At 37.6% G+C, this 15599-nt stretch overlaps 1 protein-coding gene across 5 annotated transcripts in view; it reads left to right on the top strand.

Moving 5' to 3' along the window:
- tnr (tenascin R (restrictin, janusin)) overlaps window positions 1–15599 on the top strand; it is a 156221-nt gene that overhangs the window by 120698 nt on the left and 19924 nt on the right. For all 5 annotated transcript variants that reach the window (XM_086172865.1, XM_086172868.1, XM_086172864.1 and 2 more), the window contains 4 exons: window positions 402–521; window positions 1007–1150; window positions 8016–8135; window positions 10194–10337. In XM_086172865.1, coding sequence (XP_086028991.1) covers window positions 402–521; window positions 1007–1150; window positions 8016–8135; window positions 10194–10337 — 528 coding nt within the window. The remainder of the gene's footprint in view (window positions 1–401; window positions 522–1006; window positions 1151–8015; window positions 8136–10193; window positions 10338–15599) is intronic.

The following is a 15599-nucleotide window of genomic DNA, read 5'->3' as shown; positions in this document are numbered from 1 at the left end:
TCATTCAAACAGGATGCACCTAGATTCATCCTGGGATATCTTTTGTTCAAGCCAAGGGCAGGTCTGTTTATGAAAGCGCAATGAGAGGGGCATTAAAATTGAGGAATTTGTTTCAAAACATCCCGCACTTTCAAGAGTATTTTTTAAACATATTTTAGCAATCCCTTGCAGGAAATCATTTCTCTCCATTTAACCCATCATGGATGAACCATGAGCATTTGGCAGCCACTTAGCAGAGCCGGGGAGCGGTTAGGGGCTAGCGGTTAGGGGCAAATTGGAGCAAAATTGCAATTCAAGATAAATAGTAGGAAACTGTGTATTTAAATCTCTCCACAACATTATTTAATTTTTGGTTGTTTCTGACCTGTCCTAACACCTCCCTTCCAACTTCCTACATTTAGGAATGGACCCACCCAAACAGATGACGGTCTCCGCTATGACTGAGGACACTGTGACTATTTCATGGATCAAACCGCTGGCTCCATTTGAATATTATAAATTGTCCTACCAGTCAGCGAGGGGTACGTATTGTCTCTTTTTCCAGAGGAGTGATAGTACTTGTTAGCATATGCTGACTCAAAGTTGTTATTTTTTCATTTTTATTAAAGTTGGTTCAGATCTCTCTGGATTTTGGTAAAAAATCTCTTTTTATGAACAGAAAAATATGTCTTTGGGGGTTCTTAGTCATCCAGGTCATGGTTAAACCCTTGTGAAATCTTATCCTGTCTGGTGGACATTATTTCTTTCCTTGAAGCTGTTTCGCCTCTCATCCAAGAGGCTTCCTAAGTTCTGAATTGAAGAACTGAAAAAGCCACTGGATGAGACGTGACTCAAGTTCAGTTGCCAAAATAAGATATGAACAAAAATCATCACGCATTTCTTATTGATTTTTAATGTATGGCAGAAATGCAGTGATTTCTTTTTTCATACTGTAATGAATACTTTCCATAAGTAAAGAAGAGTAGAATGATGTCAAAGTGATGGACGGAATTTTTCTGTCCTGCAGGTCGAGTGGACAGCGTTGTAATAGACAATGATGTCAACAACTACACATTGTCTAGTCTGTTTCCTGCAACTGAATATGAGATCAGTATTAATGCCGTCAAAGGGAGTCAAGAGAGCAAAGTGGTCAGAACTTCCGTCTTCACAGGTAGGAGTCTTCAGAAAATTCCTCTATGTGGTAGTCTTATGAGAAACGGGGTTTTCTCATAAATAGTGGAAAGGGCCTATAACTATACACAAACACACACACACATGCACACACACACATGCACACACACATATACACATGACGAGAGAAAGAGAGAAATAGATAGATAGATAGATAGATAGATAGATAGATAGATAGATAGATAGATAGATAGATAGATAGATAGATAGATAGATAGATAGATAGATAGATAGATAGATAGATAGATAGATAGATAGATAGATAGATAGATAGATAGATAGATCGTTGATCAGGCTGGCCAGCCACACAGAGATAATTACAGGAAAGTTGTAACATACCAGTTTTGATGAGGTAAGTGTGGTTGCAACCAACAGCTGGTTGGTTGCTTGATTAATAGCAGGTTGGTTGGTTGGATCCCCTTCTGTTTGTCTTATAAATTAAAATCTTGCTTGATAAACTGTGAGTGGATAAAGGGAATCCTGATTGCGGCCTAAAATTAATGAAAAATTCGTTACAGCACCTGTACCTGATCTGATTATTTGTGTTTTCCTAATATTAATTCACAGGTGCTGAAATCTTGTGTAATCCAGTATGGTGTGATTCTCTGTCAAAGAACTGAAGTATGTTTTTTGGATGATTGGCCAAAAAAATTATGTTAGAGAATTATAAATTGTCCCAAAAAAGGAATCACTATACTTGTCATTTTATTCCATAGCTGCTCATAATGTCTTCTTCCTCCTCACAATGACTCATCGACTCAAGTTTATTTGTCATTTTATCTGTTTCTCAAACCTCCTCTGTTGCCCTTCCTCTAAATGTGTCAATCCTCTACGAGTGGAAACTAACAGGTTCACTTGTACTTTTCCCACTTTTCTTAGCAGGATATGATATAAAACAAAACTAAAAAATAAAGGATAACGCACACCAAAAATGCACATACACACACACATTTAGGCAAGAAATAGAAGTCCTGTGTTCTATATATTGCCCAGATGTGTGTATGTGTATGGTGAGGTCTATGAAACCTGATTCACAAGGAGTCTGCAGGTTTCTGTGAGTACACAGACGCTCTTTCTCTCTCCCCGCTCACATTTTCTACTCTTCTTGCTTACACTACACCATTTCTGCTTTGCTCCGCACCCACAATTCTTTATCAGGCTCACTGCACTGCAATACCTGTGTATGAGCAGGGCTCCTGAGGTTTCAAGAGGCTGAAACAGTAGATTAATGACTGCAAAGTCATTTTTATCAGACCTTTTAAATGAGATTATATATCTATTCAATTTAAACAAAACTGTATACAATTCTGGTTTGACAATGCAGAACTGCCAAACAAAGTATGTAAAATACTAGTCATAGAGTAAAATCAGTAACCGTACTTTTGCAATCAATTATAGCAAGAATGAATGAAAAAGCAGAGGAATGCTAGTTAAATACAGGTAGATGAACGCTAGGCAGGAACCGGAAGACTGGTTATGAGTGGACAGCTAGAATCAGAGTCATAATCAGAAAAAACTTTATTTGTCCCCGAGGGGCAATTGGGGAAAGGGCTAGGATTAAGGTGCAATAAACATAAACAATAAACAAAGTGGACAGGTTTACACCGCCAGGGGGAGCGGCAGCTCGGTGTGATGCATGGGTTTACACCGGCGGGAGAAAGGAGCGAATGGAGAAGGCTGAGGGAAATTGGCGAATGACCCAGCAACCAGTGGGGCTAAAAGCTCTGGCTTTTAAACCCTTACTTATTGCCAAGAACAAGGACCAACCATGCACTCCCAATCTCATGGCGATCCGTTAGTCCAACACTGTCAGTTAAATGGAATACTACAAAATATTGAACGACTTACAAGCCAACAATCAAAACTATTTTGCGAAGTCTAAATGAACAGAATGGGCGGCCAGGTGGCCTTTCTGTGTGAAGTTTGCATGTTCTCCTGCGGGTGTCCTCCGAGTTCTCCAATTTTCGTCCCACAGTCCAAAAACATGCAACAGGTTAATTGGAAAAATATTGGGAAAATTGCCCTGCATGAGTGAGTAGTTGTTTGTCTTTGTATGTGGCGACCAGTCCAGGGTGTACCCCACCTCTCGCCCGATAGACTCCAGCATCCCCCGCAACCCTGAGTGCAGGATAAGCGTCAGAAGATGGATGGATGGATAAATGAACAGAAATATGAATAATATAGGGTGTCATGGTGGCGCATGGGTTAGCTCCTCCCCCTTACAGCAAGAAAGTACCTGGTGTGATTCTAAAAGGGTTCCCTCTGGGTGCTCTGAGTTCCACCCGCAAACCAAAAATATGTAGTAAGTCAATTTCGGATGTGAAACTGCCCAGATATGTGAATGGGGGAGTGAATGGTTGTATGGCTCTATATGTGGCCTTGTGACTGACTGGCGTCCGTCATGGTTGTACTCCGCTCAATGACAGGGGGTTAGACCCCAGCTCCTCGCCGACCCTGAGCGCACGATAAGTGGTTTAATAAAGCATATTAGTGTTTATGGGAGGGCAAAGTAGGCCTGAAAGTGAAATGATTGCTTCAAAAAATAATTAATCCAGAGGAATAGAAGACAAAAATATAGATATAGTACGTAAATATAGTAAAGGGGAAGAAGATGTTCATTTCAGTAAGTATAAATTTCAAGAAACAGTAAGAGCTCTGTAGGTTCCATTTGTATGGTTTCCATTTGTATGGTTTGTATTAGTAAGTTTTCAGCTGAATTATTTTATGCCACTAAATTTATCTCCATGCAGCATGTGTAAAGCATGTACAGCAAAAGCCATTACATTCCTGTCAATTGCAAAAATATTGTTCAGTTGTTCCTGTGCTAATGCAAGAAATTATACCATTATAATTTGCTTTCACTGAGTGCCAGCTTTTACCGGCTTATAATTGCTGCTAAATAATTTTATTGTAATAATAATCTTATAAATAATAATAATTATTTAAATAATATTTTTTAAAATAATAATAATTTTAAATAATTGCTGCTTATAATTTGAGTTGTATTAGTTTTAATGTCAGTGTTATGACTGCTGCGAATGAACCCAAGACAGCTTCCAACAGCTGAATGTTAATCAATGTATAATCTTTTGTAGATGACCGAACTAAATCTTTGCTCCACCTGCAAGCTTTTCCATCCAATTTGTTTCTCTTTTCATGGTAGATTGGTGTCTGAGTTTGATCCCAGTTGTAATCCATGCCCACTGCCCTGTTGTACTCCAAAACTATTGCTCCCGGCGAGCCTCCGAGCAAGTTGTTCTTGTTCATTTGCCGCTGGCTGTTAGCCATTACAACCTTACCTCCTTATCCCGCTCTCCTGCTCCTCACCCCGCCGTTGGCATGCCAACACAGGTGCCCCTTTATCTACCTCTTCACTGCTTATTGTCTTTTGCCGATGGGTCCATGGAAACACAATCCCCAGTTAGGACGGTGCACCTGGAGATGGGCCTTTCCTTTGGGTTTTCTCAGCGGTATTGCAAGCACTTTTTTGCACCTGCAAAATGACTGCTAAAAATAGGGGGGTTTATGATGCTGCCTCCAAAAATGCAATGCTGCTTTGTCTAATATTTACTTCCAGTTTGGACAAGTGTTTTATTTTATCAAATACATGTTCTATTAAATTTGTCAAAACTAGAGTTTATAAACACTATAAAAGGAAAATAGTTTGTCCTACTTTTAAATTTATTATCGTGCGGTATTTAAAAAACAGACATAGGTTATCATCAGAACAATATTTACAACTAATTAATTCAAAACTAGATGAGACCCTGGTGTTATTCACATTTAGGTTCCGAAAAGATTATAGGATCAGAGTTGGAGCCCTTCATCAGATTATATTTTTAGTGAAAGTGTAACAACTGAGCATGTCCTGTATTTTAAACCTGTATGTATCAGGAAGATCTACAAACAATATATAACAACTAAAACAAAAAAGGACCACATACTTGCCCTGCTGGACCTCTGTTCACAAACCGCCTATTTCCAGCATAACCATTGTTGCTTCACCGCTTTCTCCTATAGTTGCAAACCTAAACATGGAAGAGGTAGAGAACAGGACACTCTCTATGAGGGGCACAACATTAACCCATTGGTTGATTTGTGTGAATGTCTACTGGTTTAAATTCAGGGAAAAAGAGGTAATTGCTTAAAGCAATGTAAGCATTCTGGTCAAATGGAAGAGAGATTGAGAGGAGTCAAAAATTCGATCTTTGACAAACTTGATAGACTTTCACTGAACAGTGGATGGGGTCTCAGCTCAACTTTTGCCTCACATATTCCTTTACTTTGTTCCCCAATTGAGCCATACACGATGACACATACATTAACATAGCAACCCAAACAAGCTAACTGCTTGCAACCTTTACAACTAAGGCCCCGTTTATATGATATCATTTAGGGGTGAGAATGTAACAATAAGGAAGTAAGCTCAAGAGTAGAAAGATTTGAAAACTCCGTGTGGACAGAGATTACACAACATCTTAAAAACGGGCACGTGCACTGAGATTGTATTCAATTTCCATGTGTGGGTGGACATACAATAACAACAATGGCGGCTCCAGAATACCCTCAAGAATTTCAATTGGAATGACTATCAGTTGACATTCTCTTAGAATTCACTGCCTTTATGTTTTAAGTGATTCAAAGCAAGTTTGTTTTTACTAATGACTCTTGTATGTGCCGGAACTAAGGATTATAACATCTTGTCTTGTGTTTTTGCAGAATCAGGTCACTCGAAGCAATAATTCCACCTCCGAGTCGGTCCATACAAATACTGGAATTTCTCTTCATGGCTGATGCTTACACTTGCTGTAGTATGCACATTTTTTATTACACCGAGACAGGAAGTGTTTTATGCATGCACAGGTTTTAGTTTATCACAAAATCACATCACCAACAACTTGCCATGTTTTCTGCAGCGTCTCTGGTGCTTCCTATAGCCGTGTTTGCACAGATATCATTTCAAGACATTGCTATTTACTGCATTTCATTACCCTGTATACTTACATGTGTAATGACAATACAGTTGAGTCTAATCTAATCTAATCTATTTGCCATAAAACCAAGACAGAAAATGAATCGAAATGTTGTCATATATACAGGGTCTCAGACCAATGCCCAACCGCAGTAGTTAGAAATCGTAAACACCTATCTGTTCGTACCGAATGAGTATTCGTCGGATGAGAACATCCTCAGGAGTGAAACTAAATCCAGTTGCCATGACTACATATGATAACAATTCTTCTTTTTCTTCCAGCTGCTCCCTTCATGGGTTGCCACATTTATCAATGAGAACATTTTTGTATTTGCTTTAATATCCCTGGGTTTTCAAGCTTCCTCCAAAAGACCAAAAATATGCAGCAATTTAACGGAAGACTCTGAATGGGTCATAGTTGTGAATGACAATGAAAGGTTGTGTGTCTCAAATTATGGCCCTGTGACTGACTGGCAGCCAGAGCCATTTAAATCCAGACCCTTTCCAACGCTGTAAGCCGCATAGACAGTATTAAGAATAAATGAATGAACTAGTTTAAACTCCAGCTATGGTTGTAAATGTATATCAAAGAATTTACCTGAAACTGAATGCATGCTCTACAGAGTTGTGGCTATTTCAACCTTAGCTTTAATGTTATATCACAAATCCACACTCTGGCATTGTTTGGCTAATGTAAGGTTAAATCTCTGAAAATTAAAATGTCATTATTTGCTTCTGTAATCAAATTGAATTAGAATTGGGTGTGTAAAACACATGTATAGCCAGTGTGGTGCTTAACAGACTGATACGGACACGCTGTGAAAAGCTTAACAGCAAGAACGTCCAGCAAGAAGCAAGAGTTTAATTCATTTTCAGATATTCATGAAATCAAAAGGAAAACTAAATTTGAAGTGCAGCAAGGGGATCAGGATTAAGTTGCTAGATAAAAGCCGGGGTCCGTAAATACTTCCTTTTTATATCATTTACCCATACAGCACGTGCATGATTCTCACTGCCAATATGCGTGATATGACAAGCAGCTATGGCACTATCTGACACTTATCTTGCTTTTATATTAGTATCTTAGGTCTAATCAGGTTTGTTGATCCATCCCAGTGTTACGAGGGGGCCATATTGGGCATTGTGTGTTAACAAGCATGGGTCAGGGGTCACAGTTTTTTTTTATTCTGGTGAAAGTAGGGCAATATGAATCACCTCATCAGGGTTTTGGAGTACTTGTGGTATTTTGTGTTCTATTTCCATGCAATCTACTGTGGCAAAATAACATGCAGAGGAGAAATTGGGGTTGAAACGGAGGGGTTAAAGGTATAATTAAATTCAAACTCAATTTTGGCATGTCCAGCAGTCTGGGGATAGAATTAGTAGGAGGGTGGAGAAGCAGTCGGCTCAGGAGGATATCTGAGACTCAGTTACATATTGCACTATATATTTTTTCTTTGATGTGTGAGAATTTAGGGGAAGGTGATCAAAATGTCAGACGGAGGAATAATTAATCAGTATAAATGCAAAGCTGTTTTGCGCATCGGTGTCTACCATTATCAAACACATGGTTGTTTTAATTGTTTCTATTCAAAATTCTTTAGGCGTAGCTGATATTTTACATCTCTGCTGTTGTACCATGCTTTGCATATGAAAGTAAGTGCAGCACTGCTCAGGAGAGTTTGTCCAAATTAATAGTATGAAAGTGTATGAACATAGAAAATTTGTTTTTTAAGAAACTTTACTTATTAGTTTATTTATCTTGGATTCAGCTGCATTAGACAAAAGTTTGATGATTTATGTCTTTCAGTGAACTATAATATCCTGTGAAAGGTGATGTATGTTGCAATGACAACTCATGTTTTTAATTCAGCAATGGACATGCCAGCAGAGTTGACAGCCCTCAATATCACTCCACAAGGAGCTCTGCTGAGATGGAATCCACCTCTGTCCAATGTTGATAACTACGTGTTGACCCTAACACACAACCAAGGTAAGTTACTATGGCTGCCACCACACTGGTATTCATATGCTATTTATTTTAAACAGACCAAATATTCCATCGTGTACTGTGGACCTGATAAGACAAAATTATCAGTGCCCCTTTTCTCTCTGGTCTGCATTGGCGGTGAAATATTATTACACAGCACTTATTATGGGATATTCAGTGGTGGTCCTTTTCTCATTAATAATATAAATATCAAATGACAGAAAGAATTTTGCACTGAGAACTGATCCCTTTACCCGTTTCTTTTCTTCCTTTCTTAACGGGAATAGGAGATAGTTAAAGTCAGGGTTCTCCTGAAAAACGCAACAAAGAAAATGAATAAATATCAGAACATGGACTCATTTGTCATGCTTTGTGAATAGTTTATAGGCCTGGGCGAGAACAGTGCACATATCACAAGACATAGATTTGCATACATACATTTACATACATTTTCTGAGTCAAGTACCGCATGCACACCTCATTTGCCATTACTACGTATGTGTAAGATTCTCAAATAGCTCCACTTTTTAAGATCTATTTATAATTCACTCCCTTCAGTTGCCAAGTAAACCACAAACAGGTGAAAAAAAGGTTATGTTTCAGTTGTGAGGTGTTTCTAATAAATACTACTCAATGACAGGTCTTATAAGCATTTGGAAAAAAAAAAACTAGATTTTTTTTCTTTTTATTCTCTTTGGTTGGTTTTGCTTTGTTTATGTCACATGTCAAAAGTTTGAATACTTCATCTTAATCCTCACAGTCTCTCTGACTTTTCTAAACTGGTTGGAAAAAATGTGTCACACATTTTTTCTTGTCCCAACTGCTTGGTTATCCTGAGAAATCTGTATTAGTTTTCGGAGCCAACATGCAAATTACACCCAACTGGCTGGATTGCTTCCAAATGATTTCAGATAAAGAGACAAAGAAATTTAGACAGGGTTTGGGTAACTGCAATGTAAGACAAACTCCCTTGAGTATCAGAGTATTAAACTGAGGTCCATAAAACTTGTATTTCAATGAACAGGCCCCTTCATTACTGAATGTTTCTTTTTTTTGTATTGGCAACCGGCCATCCAACCACTGAGGTATCTGTTAAATTGAATATAAGATTTGTAATATGATATTATTGGAATTTTGATTTGTACATGTCAATAGAATTATATCAATGTCCATCCACTGGACTGCGGTGATAATTACAAAATAATAAAAAAGGGTTATATCTTAAACATTGCTGCAGGGAATGCATGATATTCCTAAGACATCCAGAAAAAATACTCAACACATGACAATCTTTTTGAAATGAATCTGATATTGACTAATGTTATTACATGATAAATTTGTTACACAGTTATCTGTTTTGGTCTTTGAATCCTTTATTCATTTTTCACCCCATTTAAATTGGCTCCCTTAATTGTTGTGTTTAACTGCAAGGCAATTAGAGACAAACTTAGCCAAACTCATTCAGTTTCATCGACTTCAAGTGAAGAACAGCTGAGCACCTCTAGGACATTGATTTCTTTGTATATGGAATTATTACGATAGTATTTTCAAAACGGTTGCATCTTTGTTCACCTCACAAGTTAAATAGATAAAAAGAGATGACATGTTTAGTTATTTTCATTCCATGAGATGATTGATTTGTTTCTGAAGGTAGGTTCTAAAAGCTTTTAAATGTATACAACATATTTAAATGCATATTTAGTGTATGTATTGAGAAAATGTTAATGTTTTCTCAATGTAATGTTTTTGATCTGATTACATCAGTCACATTTTGTTTCAGATACTAAAATATTCAGATATTCAAATGTTCATAATTTATCATATTTTTCACAAAATATTGTAAAGAAACTAGAAATGTACAAAAGTTTTAGAATTGAGAGGGTACCCCAAAGCTGATTAAATTGTGTTGCTGTAAAAGATAAAATTCCTTGCTGAGATCATTATTGTGCATTATTCTAGAGAGAAGGAAGAAAGTAAATTTCAATCAAACTGAAAAGAGAAGACGTGGTGAATAAAGAAATATAAAAAATAATTTGACTCTGTGCTATATCTGTCTTTCAGTGATGGCAGACACTTTCCTTGTGGAAGGTAACAAGCAGGAACATCAGTTATCCAAGCTCAAACCAAGTACCGCTTATTCTGTAGCCCTTTATGCAACAAAGGGCCCTCTTACCAGTGGAACTGTCATCACCAACATCCAAACACGTATGTTTTTATTTTATCTATTATGATCCCAGCAGTGAATGCTGTGAAGTATGTTGTGCTGTTCCACAATTAAAATTGAAAAAAAAAAAAAAGAAAGGAACGCGTGTTTGTGTGTGTGCGTGTGTGCGTGTGTGTGAGCTATGATACGTTGAATATACTCTAAATAATAATAAGGCTATAATCATATCATAGATATTTAGTTGGCCTTTTTCACAGGATTGGAAACAAATAATAAACTTGCACATTCCTAGTTCAGCTTTGCCCACTTCTCCTCAGAATAACTCATTCTAGCTATATTTCACCTTTGATGAATTGGTGACAAAACTGTGTGGCAATTTTTAAGGTGAAGAAACCATTCCACTTAAGCTCAGTTGCTGCTCTGTAAACTGTTTTCATCCTTGAGGAAAAGTAAAACTTTTCAGTCAGCAGAGCTGCTCATATCCCCCAAGGAGAACCAAGAGGTACTGTCCTGCATTGCAGCAGAGATAAATTTGGTCGGAACACAAACTAACTCTGACAGCACATTTGGACAGGGTTGCAACAACTTTAAAAAACAGATGTAGCTGGGGAAAATTACATATACCTACTCCCATGCCAATAATGCACATATTATATCATACATGAAAAATGTCTCTTACAATTTAATTGGATTCACACTGGGAGGCAGACTCTTTGCTTATACATTGTGTATGTCAAGTTTCCTAGTTTCCTTCAGCAAAACACTGTCTATCCTGGCTAGACTTTCAAAATAATTTGAAAACAATTCTAATGATGTAGACAACGACCATGGAATACGACAAAAAGGGGTTGCATTTTATTGGGAATACCGTGTCTGACTGAATCGATCAAATGGTCAAGTGCCTGTCTTTGTACATCTGCTCCACTGATTGGAAATCGTCTATTTCCCATCTCAGCCTTCTGTTTGGAAAGCGCACTGTCGGAGAGATGAGTTTCAATGCTTTTCCGTGACATATGCATGAAAGGAAAGTGTAGCCCCTTTCACTTCAACATCCTCTAAGTATTAAACTCACACAGCATATTTTAAGAATATTCCCTTCTATGCATTAAATGATTGTGATGTCTTCATGATCGAAGACAGTCAAGTAAGGATAAGAAGCTTAAATACTCAAGGACAGAAGAGTTTCCAATCAATACAAATATCAACCTCAGGGCCTTAGTATATTTCTAAAGTGACAAGGAAAGCATATTGAAAGACATTATGAACTGGACAGAGATGTTTATGTATGTATGTATGTATGTATGTATGTATGTCGATAGGGGTGATATACAGGTGAGCCATTCAATAATTCGCCCCACCCAAGCAGCAATAATGGTTTTTCTCACCCCCTGTAGTTCCAGCATATTGGTGCTTGAGCGCTTGTGGAAAATTGTAACACAGTAAGAACATATGCCTCTACGCCATCAGTCCATTTGCAGGATCCATCCGAAACACATTTGGGTTATTTGTAAGCGTACAAATGTTCAAAGGAGTTGTCAACACCATCCAGGAGGGATTGTTCTCTTCCAAATGGCAATGGAAAAATGTTATACTTTCCAAAACATAATTCATTTTCTCCTGCCTATCTATAATACATTACTGCTGCCTATTCTGCCCTCCCCATCTGCTGCTCTGTGTCAGTGTCATTTTCCTTCTGCATTGTTTACCAGTTGTGTTCAGACATTAAAAACAGCCAAAATGAATCCCAATCTAAAGCTTCAAAACCTTGGAAATTCATAGATGCTACAACTGTAGACAGCTGCTTACCTGCTGAGGCACAATGCACTGACTGAAATGCTGAACTTGAAGGAGAGAGTATGAGACTTAAAGGAGAGCGTATGAGAGGAAAGATACATATTTAATTGAATAATGAAAAACCATCCATCCATCTTCTGCTGCTTACCCTGCATTCAGGGATGCTTGAGCCTATCCCAGCTGTCATCAGGCAACTGGTTGCCAGTCAATTGCGGGGCCACATATCCAGACAAAGGCTCATTTTTCCAATTAACCTGCCGCATGTTTTCAGACTGTGGGAGGAAACCGGAGAACACGGGAAAACCCACGCAGACGTGGCGAGAACGTGCAAACTCCGCATAGAAAAGCGCCCTTGTTAGGATCGAACCAGGGTCCTTTGTGCTCTGAGGCCAAAGGGCTAACCAGTGCGCCACCCTGCTGCCTGGATTATGAAAATAAATACAAAAACAAGGCTAAGTCAGACTACTTTGTGCAGTTTTAATTAATTGAAAAATACCCATCAAACTACCATCCATACACATATATTTCAGCATCTATGTATTGCAAGACAGGAGGATAACAACAAACAAGTTACAATGTGTTAATTCTACAACAATCCTGAGTTACAGTCGCAGCTTGTCAGATAAGCAGAAATGAAGAAGATGCATCAGGAATGTTATGGAAAGTGATTTGAGAAACAATACAAAGTGAGATGGAAGAAAAGGAAAGACCGACATTTTGCTGGTAATGGCAGAAAACAGAAAACGGAGAAGGGGCAAAGACAAAATTAAGTTTAAAAATGAGAAAGTGTAGGGGAGACGGATATTTGCACAATACCATATACTTGACACAATCTCCCCTGTCCTGTGCAGTACTTCATTTCTCAATGTCTTTGTTTCCACTTTTTTCATCACCCCTTGATCAACTGCTTGTCCTTTCTATTAAAACCTCCTCTTTAAGCAATGTGTAACTGTGTATCATTGTCCCATTCAAAAGGTTATCTAGACATGTGCATGCTGTTGATTACTAAGTCATCATTGATCTTTCCTGTTGTATGCACACTCGAACAAATCTATACTAACACACACACACACACACACACATAGCCCTTGACATTTTAACTGGAAGAGATTAGTGTGTAAATTTTATGTATATTGCTAGTTTGTGAAGCTGTGTAAGGTCTGGTCTCGGCGGTCCTGTTAGTGAAGCCACCAACGGGAATAAAGATATTGAGACGTCGCTGTTGCAGATTTACATATTAGAGCTTTCATCTATAGTGATGTTTGGTTGCAGAGGACTTTGCATTTTTGTGCATTTTTCCTCTTTTCTTCTGGTTATTGATGAATGACTGGTAAACTCACCGTCCAACAGTAATGATGTAACTCCAAGAAACAGATTTGCCAAGAAAGGGGACATTTCTTTCCTATCATACTCTACCAGCTCAAACAAAGACTCAAAAAGATGATGTAAGGTGGGGAAACTAAGGTGAGGGTCCTCTGATGTGGATAAATGATCAACAGAAGCACCTCAATGAAGCCTTGCAGGAACTTTGCACAAAGACCTAAAATGAATTTGGATGGAGTGATATAATGAGCAGTTTCATGGTGGGCTTACTAATCAATGGCGGGAATACTATTATGGGAAAAAAAAGTCTTTTAAAGATTTGATAATACTTAATCTGTTGGGGAACACAGGATGCACCAGATCAAGTTGTCTTTTCGAATTGGTTGAAAAATAATGGATGCTAAGAAAAGGCTGCTAAGGTACTTTAGCACGCTGAATACCAATTGTTCAAAAAAATAATAAAAGTAGCAGGTTCATAAAAGTTAACAGATAATAATTAAGCAAAAAAGGTGCCAGGAACTCCAAGGCCAAAATATCAGAGAAATAGCGCCCACACTAGAGAATACATGCACAACTAATCAACAAATCTAGTACACTTTTCATGTTGAAAAGCAATGCCTGTCTCCCCATCTGACTTTTTTGGAAAGAGCATTGATAGTTTTCACTAATGGGTAAGCAGTGGTAGCAACAAAGAGCTTTATCACAACAAGCCCCAAGCAGATTTGTTGCCAAATTCAGCAAGCAATAGATCCCTGATGACCAACATGTAGCCAATTTGTTCGAAATGTGATATTTATTTGTGGTCTTGCAGGTTGCAAGACCACAAATAAATATGTATGTATATATATATATATATATATATATATGTGTGTGTGTGTGTGTGTGTGTGTGTGTGTGTGTGTGTGTGTGTGTGTGTGAGTGAAAACTCTGAAACTCCATATATTTGTATATGTATATATATGGAGTTTCAGAGTATATATATATATATATATATATATATATATATATACTACACATATATATGTGTGAAAACTCTGAAACTCCATACATATATATATATATATATATATATATATATATTTATATATATATATATATATATATATATATATTCATACATACAGCATTCTCCCATTGAAATGACAGCGTGGCCAAAGATTTTTTTTTTTTTTGCAAGAGCTTTTCGTTTTCTGAAAACTATCTTCTAACTAACTACTCGTCAACTTCACCATTGCTCTCCTCTTTGCTGAACACAGCAGCATAATTGACATTATGCTACTTTTATCCATCTATATTCAGACAGTATTTAGATAGGAAGTATTGGATTTGCGGATCAAAAGACTAAAAATCCAAATAAAGAAATACTTTGATGATGGCCTGCAGCAGTATTGGCATGGCGACAGTTACTTTAACATGTGTATTTGATTTCATTCAGGCAGCCAAGCTTTAGTGGAAGTTGGGTCATTGGTGCTTTACTTCATCTAGTGCTAGTTCCATGCCAAGGGAATTTAAAGACTGAGCAAAAAAGAGTGTACTTGGCCAGTGACCTAAAAACAGTCTATGAAGTATGGGCAGTGTGCCTGATAAGTCTCTTACTTGTGTTTGTTGATAAGAGAGACTGACTTGCACATACATACTTATCTCAGCTTTGTATTGGCTGCCCAGTCTTGCAACTGTTGAACCTAATTTGTAACATGTTAAACTTACTTACTGTAGTGGCACATATTGTTTAAGCACAGCCGGTAATATTAGCAGCCATTTGTTTTCTGAAACTATAGCTAAGGTATATCTTGTCTTTATTAACATCACATTATTAAAGGGCACGGAATACCTTGAGTTATGTTGATGGCTACATAATAAATAAATATATCGTGGGATACAGCTACCTTATAAATAAATCATTACTGTAGTGTGAATTTTTATATAGCTGATATATCTTATCAAAGCATAGAGCCACTCATTATCCTAATCCATGCAAATGGTTGTTACAAGTTGTTGAAGCTATGGATACTGATATGACAGTAATGTGAATAATCTGAGCCAATGCCCTTGATGGTTTTGTAAGCTGTTCACATGCAAAAGTGTGCATATCTTTGCACATTTTTTTATAAAGGTTAATGAATTCAAATAAAAGCACACCTCTTGCAGACCAGCACAAAAGGATTTAGCCTTTGTTTTCTGTCTGT

Source organism: Fistularia commersonii, chromosome 25, assembly GCF_037954325.1.
Source record: "Fistularia commersonii isolate RoL2024-O1a breed Wild chromosome 25, RoL_Fcom_v1.0, whole genome shotgun sequence".
Classification (NCBI taxonomy): domain Eukaryota; kingdom Metazoa; phylum Chordata; class Actinopteri; order Syngnathiformes; family Fistulariidae; genus Fistularia; species Fistularia commersonii.
The sequence above is the reverse complement of the archived record's forward strand: the minus strand, read 5'-3'. Positions and strand labels throughout refer to the sequence as shown.